At 44.2% G+C, this 9,386-nt stretch overlaps 1 protein-coding gene across 1 annotated transcript; it reads right to left on the reverse strand.

Moving 5' to 3' along the window:
- Positions 1-6,108: 6,108 nt before the first annotated feature.
- On the reverse strand, positions 6,109-8,161 carry LOC147429632 (uncharacterized). Its single transcript, XM_086495248.1, has one exon. The coding sequence runs from the start codon at positions 8,126-8,128 to the stop codon at positions 6,392-6,394; it is 1,737 nt and encodes a 578-aa protein (XP_086351374.1). The 5' UTR covers positions 8,129-8,161; the 3' UTR covers positions 6,109-6,391.
- Positions 8,162-9,386: the final 1,225 nt, after the last annotated feature.

The raw sequence follows: 9,386 nt of genomic DNA on the forward strand, positions 1-9,386 counted from the left end.
TGCACTGAGTGACTGGATTATAGACTCAGGGGAATCACTTCATGTAACTCCAAACAAGGAGTGGTTTACCTCTTATGTGACCACTAAAGATCATGTTCGGCTAGGCAATGGGCAGACATGTGAGATCTTAGGTGTTGGAGATGTTCAATTGAAGTTTCAGAATGGCTCTTCTTTCACGCTGAAGAATGTGAGACATGTTCCCGTGATTACAAAGAGCTTGATCAGCACAGGTTTACTTGATGATGCTGGCTACGTCACCACTTTTGGACAGAACATGTGGAAGATATCCAAGGGTTCTATGACAGTAGCACATGGAGTAAAGTCTGGAGGACTTTACATGATTTATGTATCAAATGTCTCTAAAAATGTAATCAATGTAACCGAGCAGCCGAACGTTTCTTTGTGGCATAGCCGGTTAGGACATATGTCCAAGAAGGGAATGGAAATCTTGTCTCGTTCTGGTTATTTGCCTGGCTTTTCATTTAATGATTTTGAATTCTGTGAACATTGTATGTATGGTAAGCAAACACAGCAGTCACATAAGCATAGAAGCAATAGAAGAGATACACAGTTGGCACTTGTTCATAGTGATTTGTGTGGACCTATGCCTAACCTATCTCTAGGGGGAGCTTCTTACTTTATGACATTTATAGATGATTACTCGAGGAAAGTATGGGTTTACTTTCTCAAGCACAAGGATGAAGCGTTGAGTGTTTTCAAAACGTTTGTGACACTTGTGGAGAATCAGAGTGGCAAGAAGCTTAAATGCTTACGCACTGACAATGGTGGAGAGTATGTTTCAAAGGCCTTTCAGGACTTTTGTGAGTCAAAAGGTATAAAACGTGAACTTACTGCTCCTTACAATCCTCCTCAAAATGGTGTTGCTGAGAGGATGAATAGGACCATACAAGAGAAGGTCAGAAGTATGTTGTCTAATGCACAGCTGCCAAATGGGTTTTGGGCTGAAGCTGTATCCACAGCTGTTCATCTTGTAAATAGATCTCGTAGCAAGGTTTTGCAGAAGGATTCAGTGCCAGAGATGGTATGGTCAAACAAAATGCCCTCATACAAGCATCTCAGAGTCTTTGGCCGTGAGGCATATACTCACGTTCCAAAGGAATTTAGGAACAAACTTGAGCCAAAGAGTAGAAAGTGCATCTTTCTAGGCTATGGTAATTCTGGTGAGATGGGATACAGACTTTGGGATCCCGAATCCAGAAAGGTTATCCGCAGCAATGATGTTCACTTTAATGAATCCAAATATCATTCTAAACCAGAGAGGGTTGAGGAGATTAGAAGAGTTGTCTTCCAAGAAGATGGGCCTGCACATGCAAGACAAAATGTCAGGGCTCAAGAGGAGCGAGGACAAGATAGATTGGAACCACAGGTAGTGGCTGAGCCTGAGCCACCTATTGTGCGTAGATCTGGACGTATCACGTGACCTCCTGATCGGTTTGTTCTATCTATGAACTATGTCATGTTGACTGATTGCAATGAGCCTTCATGTTACAAGGAAGCAGTGCAAATGAAGGACTCCGGGAATTAGCAATTGGCCATGCAATCAGAGATGACAGCTCTGCATAAAAACAAGACATGGAAGCTAGTTAAATTACCACAGGGCAAAAAGGCTCTACCTTGTAAATGGGTTTACAGGTATAAGATCACCGCTCATGATAGTCAGCCAAAGTACAAAGCAAGGCTTGTTGCCAAGGGCTTTAAGCAAGAACAAGGCATTGACTTTGATGAAGTCTTCTCTCCGGTGGTCAAGATGACTACATTGAGATGCTTTCTTGCATTGGTTGCCATATTAGATTTGGTGTTGCACCAAATGGATGTCAAGACAGCGTTCTTGCATGGTGATTTAGATGTGGAAATTTACATGCAGCAGCCAGAAGGGTTTGTTGAGAAAGGCAAGGAAGATTGGGTATGCCAGTTGTTAAAGAGTCTTTATGGCTTAAAACAATCACCGAGGGCATGGTACCATAAATTCCACAAGTTTATGCTTTCTCAAGGCTACAAACGTAGTGAGTTCGATCACTGTCTATATACAAAGAAGGCTAAGGATGGCAGTTGGCTGATCCTTATTTTGTATGTGGATTACATGTTGATTGCTGGCAAGCACTTGGAAGAAATTTCAGCTTTGAAGTCAAAGATGGCAAAATCGTTTTGACATGAAAGACATGGGTGAGGCAAGTCATATACTTGGTATGCGCATTGAGAGAGACAGATCAAAGAAGTTGATTTGGTTATCTCAAATAGAGTATATTGACAAGGTTTTGCAACATTTCAATATGGAGAAGGGAAAGGCATTGAGTGTTCCATTGCCACCATATGTGAAACTTAGCAAACAAGATTGTCCTGTGTCTGAGGAAGAACATGCTGAAATGGATAAGATTCCATATGCGTCTGCAGTGGGTAGTTTGATGTATGCAATGATTGCTACTCGCCCAGACATTGCGTTTGCAGTGGGAGTAGTAAGTCGATACATGTCAAACCCAGGCAAGAAACATTGGGAGGCAGTGAAATGAATATTGAGATACCTGAAAGCTACAAAGAGTATGCGTATATGCTATGGGAGTCAGGAGCTAAGTGTAAAGGGTTTTACAGACTCAGATTATGCAGGTGACTTAGACAACCGAAGGTCTACGTCAGGGTATGTCTTTACATTGGCTGGTGGAGCAGTATCATGGCGTTCTAGATTACAAGATTGTGTTACTCAGTCTACTACAGAGGCTGAATATGTTGCAGCATCAGAGGCATGCAAAGAATCAATTTGGCTTAATCGACTAGTAACAGATTTGGGAATCAAAGAAGAGATGCCCGTGTTATATTGTGATAGTCAAAGTGCTATACAATTGGCTCGCAATCCAGTTTATCACTCAAAGACAAAGCATGTGGATGTGAAGTATCATTTCATCAGGGAAATGCTCGAGGATAAGCAACTTCAGCTTGTCAAAGTTCACACCACAGAAAATCCTGCTGATCTACTTACAAAAGGACTTCCCTCAGAGAGCTTTGCGCATTTTCGCAAGCAGTTAGGTGTAGGATATTACATCACTTCTCTACATCTCTTGTATATTAGCTTGTATAGTAGCTTCTCTCACACTTAAAGTACCACATTGGACTTTAAGTGGGAGGTTGTTGGGGTATAAAGCCCAATGTGGTCGCCCAGGTCAGTGGGCGGACCGTCAGGTATGTACACATTCTTTTGTAAAAACCTAATAAGAACTCACTATGCTCTACACATTACAGTAGAGCGAGTTCACCATATCGTCGTGCTCTTCTGCTCGCACTCTCTCTCGCGTCACACTTCCGCTCGTACTCCTTCAACGTTTTGAGATTTTCATAGTGACAACCCAAAAGGATTTACAAGGGACTTAAAGAAAACATGCAATGGTAGATAGAAGAATGACAAAGTGTGTGTGTGTGTGTGTGGTGTGGTTGGGGTGGGGGGGGGGGGGGACTTACCTACCACGTGCACAAGAGTCACTCTTCAATCCTCTATCAAAGAGCTCGCGGCGGGAGAAAATGGCTCTCCGCGGCTTATTTAAAAATATTTTTTCATATTACTGACGTCGCTTATGAGACATCAAATAGTTCGTAGACGTCACTAAGACATCACAAATTATCATCACTTAAGCGACGATGTTTGTGACGCTTGTAACACTAAGTTTAGTGATGATTTTATTAATTCGGTCAAGAAATTTTAAAGCGATCAGATAAGCGATGCTTGCTATATAGTCAAAACCACAAAAGGTTCCTTGTAGTGACTAGTGCCCAAAATATGTCCTTAATGACTAATCCAATACAAATTATGCACAGTACAAACATAAGTGAATCTAAAGGACAATTAGTGGTACTTCATATTGTGATGTACTTCTATAAAGCGGAAAAGGCACATCCAGCAAAGCCTTTTGCAAGTTTAGGATTTCTTCAAACTCTTCCTTTTAGCATCATTTGACTTGACACACTAAAATTCAACAATTTTGCAGTTGATGGGGCCTAATTCTTTGAATAACTACCTAAATCATACCAATGCATGTGGATTTGCATTAGCATAAGTTAGGCAGTCCCTAATAAGATGGCACCCATTGTATAGCCATCATAGTGAAATAGGTAGCCACACACATGACCAAGACAATGTGTCGATCCAATGAGCTCTGTCCATCAGCTAGGGCATGGAGACAACCATATGTAAACATGGGAATCTACATACTCCATAAATGTTATCACCTGATGCTCAATTCAACTCTACTTAGCTACAAGCTCATGAAAATAGCACATATGGCAAAGATGCCCTTCCTGGACCCTCTATACACAACCAAACACTCAGAGTATGATCTACAATGTACAAAGCATGCACACAAGTTCATACACATACTCAGGAGAGTATGCGCGCACACATGCAATAGGGAAATCGCTTCCCTTGAAACACACCTACAAATATGTCAAGTCTCTCTCTCTCTCTCTCACACACACACACACACACACACACACACACACACGTTAAAAAATCCTTTAATACCTCAGAAAATGACATATACACACAGGGTTTACAAGATTGAATAGTAACTGCAAACTAACGCTTGGAATAGTCTAGAAGATGCGGGAGTACAAGCTAGAACTAGGTTGACTCTTTGCAAAATTACAAAATTACAATCTCACCTACAATGTCACTTGATGGTCTTGGGACTCATAAATGTATTACTTCAACATCAATAATCCACATTCACTCTAGGCCTTCACACATGTAATCCTCATCTTTCAATAGCTACAAGCACATACGACACTCCATGTGCGGTAAGTGGAAGCAAAGTACTCATCTGTGAAGGGTTATGTTTTTTGATTAAGGTAGGAACCAAATAAAAAGAATCACTATTTTTCATCAAGAGGTTAGATACAATACATGCTAAGTAACACAAGAACAAGCTCAAACAATATAGAAAACCTTGTAAATCTGTATGCAGTTTATAAAGAATGATAGGGTAGAAAACCTTGTAAATCTGTATGCAGTTTATAAAGAATGATAGGGGGAAAACAAGCAACAAAAACCAACAATCACATACAAGGTCTTCACCTTCATAACCATAGAGTCCTTCATGCGTAATGCACATGGCAATGAGTGTTTTGAACAAAGAACAAGGTAATGCACATGGGTATTAGTGTTGTAGGAGTCATTACTATATAAAACACCATCAAGGAACAACGGCTCACAAGAAGATTTAGAATTTTTCTCATGAAGGAAAACAGAGTCTTTTCCAGCGTTTTTCATACAATGCAGAACATCATGAGCTTCTGTTCGAGAGGCACCGCATACCTAGCTAGGTACGATTGGAGGTAGGGGACCACCGCCCCCCCCACCGGGCCGACGGTCCCTTGCCCCCAATCGTACCTAGCTAGGTATGCAGTGCCTCCCTCACAGAAGCTCATGATGTTGAGGTAAGTCACAGTGTGGGAATTATTGTGAGAATTTGTCAAACTTCTTGTGGCTAGGAACATCAAGTCAAGTTGACAGCACAAATTGGCACAAAGAGCACACCAGAGCAAGATACATACCAAACGAGGATTTAGCCTTTTTTCTCATGTTCATTGGGAAAATTCTGGGCTAAAGCCCCTTCTTTCTCATTTCCATTGGACAATTCTGGGCTAAGGCCTTTCCGGACTGGCATATAAATTAATGATCTTAACTGCCAAGAAACAACTCCAATCTTCATCTCTAGGGCCATAATAGAAAGCACGCAAAGAGCTATGACGGTAGAGAGCAGGTGGAAAGTTGTCTAACCCTTTGCAAATGATTACATCACAAGTGTGAATATCAAGCAGAGTTTGATAGGATAGCAGATGGAATGCTCACGACAACATGCAATCAATGTACGACAAGTTAGTATACGGAATCAGCCTGTGCAATCTCTGCAGGTGAGCTACTGTGCACATCAGCTCATTCTCTCTGTACCTGGCCCCCCTCCCAACGATGGTTGACGACCGGGAAGGGTCACTCAGTGTCCTTTTCCCTCAGAAACCATGGCTCGTGGCCTCCCCGCCGCTTGCCATGAGTTCGCCAGTTTTCTGGGGAGAGGCTCAGTGTGGAAAGCCATTAATCACAATAATTTTTCATAGCCTACAAAAATCAAATTGCATTAAAGGCCAATCCACAATCCCTATGTACATCAGCTTTGCCCCAATAACATCATTATTTGTTGCTTTATCATAAGTCATCCAAAATTCTAATGAGCACCAGATTGCAAAAAACTAACAGTCTGTGAAGAGCAGACCTTTCGCACAGATTGATCATTGTTTGGGACCCCCCCTCTTCTGCTTTTGGAATGCTTGCTTCTATGTGTGCAAGAATTATCAACCAAAACTCAGTACATTAGGATCTGCGGCCGTCTGTTTAAAAGCCCGGCGAGATAGCGAAACATTGGTATGGTAATCTCGATCGAAGTGCACAGTAGTTCCGATCATCTTGATCAGCTTGTTGATGGTGCCGAAGCAAAGAGTCTTTCAAAGGAAGCTTCTCAATGACTTCCCAAAATTGGGTTTTTGTTTGGAATACGTACACCTTGGACAGCTTTGAATCAACGAAGTAAATTTCATTGCCAATGCCTGTGCAATCAACATTGCCCCTATCGAGCTTGTCAAAGAAATCGCCAAGATCGCTTTCTTTTGCAACATTGTCCCTATCAAGCTCGTCAAAGGAATCACCAAGATCCCCTTCTAACTCTACATGTAAACTACTGAAGTCATTTGCCTCCCGTTCAACAAGATCACTTGTTTTCCATATCATTGCCCATTGATCTGCATTGGAGAAATTACTTGTCCTCGTCGTTAACTTCCACAATTTGATCCCCTCTTCTCCTTGTGCCTTTACTCGATAGTCTTGCGATCGGAGATAGAAGGGCACTGCTACACTTGAAGAGTCAAAGGACTTCCACTGAAAAGCACCCACAAAGAAAAGCTCTCCCTGGCATTCGACAAGAGAGGCATATGTGAAATGTGCAAGGCTGTATTGATCTTCATTGCACAAAGCTTGCCTGAAGGAGTTTGTCAATATTGCATTTTGCCGAACATTGAGCTCTTGCATCTGGATGGGCAAAGGTGCCTGGAATCCCCGCCACATCCCACACCTTGTATTGTATGCACATACAACAGGCACCACACTGTACTTGAGACGATCATCCAAAAAGAAAATATCCTCTTTGCAACAAACTCCCTTTGACACCTTCATAGTAAGATGTACTAGAGGTCTCCCTGTTGTTTTCCAGCACTTACTTAAGGAGTCGTACTCCAGTGTCTCTGTCGCTTTGGTCCTCTTCGCATTAAGCCTTACGACAACTACTTTGAAATGTGGCCGTCTAACAGGATTGCCATAGAAGTCTGAATGTAAGCCAACAACAGATATCTCTTCGATATAGGAAGATGGAGAGCACTCCCTTGTTGTGGAGCGGGATAAAGAGTGCTGCCTATGTGCAAAGCCGTCGGACAATGGCCAATTTGATGCTACTCCAGTTGTACTAGAATCTGAAATGGCTGTGGATTGCACATCCTTTTCATGTGCAACATCTTCAACATCTGCATCTGCAAATTCTGATCCAGATATCATGCTCATCTCATCCTCATAGCTGTTGGAGGATGAAGAATTGTAGCTCTTAACATTATAGTCATCAGAAGAACTTGTCTGCATGATGTCGTCGTCATCAGATGGTGGAGGGAGTTGTGGAAGACACCAAGGCCGCCACCGAGTGGAGAGCGGGTTAACAACAAAGATGTCACCGGAGTCAATGCGGAAGCAAGCCAAGGAGGCAGAGGCAGCAATGTGTGTGACGAGAGGGGCTTCAGTATGGGCGCCCCTGGTGAGGAATTGAGGAGTCCCCAAGAGGCACGGCCTGTGACAAGTCGTGTCGAGAACTCGGGGAGGCGACTTGGGGGCAAAGGAGAGGATCCAATCGGAAGCGCGCAGAGAAGGTGCGTGCAAAGATCTGCAGAGCTGAAAGGCGATGCTGGAGTTCAAGGCCGGCAACGCCTCCCAAAACGGAAGGAGCACGGAGAAGGGCATAGAGGCGTACGGCTCTAGATCTTCCTCCAGAGTAAGAAGGAGCACGTTTTCTAGTAGCCCCTCAGGAAGCTCCATCGCTTGCGTTTCTAAATGCGATCTAATATTGTGACATCCTTCTCTAGTAGCCCCTCAGGAAGCTCCATCGCTTGCGTTTCTATTGATAAAATGCGATCTAAGGCCTGTGTCACACACATCCGGACGCACGTGTGTGTGCTGCTGACTTGGGCCAATGAAAAGGTCCGCCAGGCCTTTTTCATGTCACACAAGGCGGTATCCACTGCAACTCGAAGCTGAGTTGGCGGTCCACCTCACGGGGGCCAGAACAAGGAGTTCGTCCGAGGGGTCAAGAATGCCCGTACCTCGCCCAAGCTTCTCAGCGTGCAATTGATTCGCGAAGAGGTTTGATAGCTCGTCTTGTCCGCTGGTACTGTGTGACAGGGGCTCCGGTAGAAGATGTTTCGCTCCCCCTTGATGTGCAACCCAAGCTCAGCCAGGTCACTTGTGTTCGTTGCCCTGGTGTGACAGCAGCCTAATATTGCTGTCACAATTACCCCGTCAATTGGCTTTTCACACACGCCCACGAACATTCATAAAACCGTGAGCTGAAGGCATTGTCAACTCCACAACACGTCATTAGGGTTGAGGGGCCAGTAGCGGGACGTTTAAGGCCCCTGTCAGACATAGGCGGATGGACATAGCGAAAACTGAGTTGGAACAACCAATATGGGCGCCATGGTCGAACTGTAGTCACATGCATTCGGTGGATGCACTCAGCAAAGCTGAGCTGGCTTGCCAACTCATGACCGTTGCTCAAGAATGATGGGCGACCCCCCCGCACCGCCCTCCTCACGCCCAAAGCTGGAATCGCTTTGCTGATTGGCTGCGCAGGCTATGGATGCTGCATGTGTGTGACTTGCATCCCGGACTGCCCATCTACGCAAGAGGCAGCCAGCTCAGTCATGGCTGTCGGCCATGTGTGACAGGGGCCTAACTAGTGCACGACAGATTTTCTCCCTCAGGGCTTTCAAAAGACATAGGTGATTCCGAAGCTATAGTCGCACAAAGCATTTGCGACACAATGCAAAAAGCGTGTGTCAAGACATTAGAGACGACAAGAGACCAATACAGGGACTCACGCAATCCAGGTTTGAACCATGGTTCCAACAAATGGCAAGGTCCCACATCAGCTCCCATAAGCGAACAATACAAGTGCCGCAGTGCTTCTTTTGGGGGGTGTTTAGTGTTATTATTGGCACCCATCTCGCTATCGACCCCTCTACCCTACTGGAGAATGTGGCAGTGGTGGCTAGCACCCAAGAATTCCCCCCCCCCC

Source organism: Adiantum capillus-veneris, chromosome 22 (assembly GCF_014529385.1).
Source record: "Adiantum capillus-veneris isolate H3 chromosome 22, ASM1452938v2, whole genome shotgun sequence".
NCBI lineage: Eukaryota > Viridiplantae > Streptophyta > Polypodiopsida > Polypodiales > Pteridaceae > Adiantum > Adiantum capillus-veneris.

Excerpts from the sequence above, each read along its gene's own strand:
- LOC147429632 (XM_086495248.1), bottom strand. The coding sequence starts at position 8,128 with ATGGAGCTTCCTGAGGGGCTACTAGAAAACGTGCTCCTTCTTACTCTG.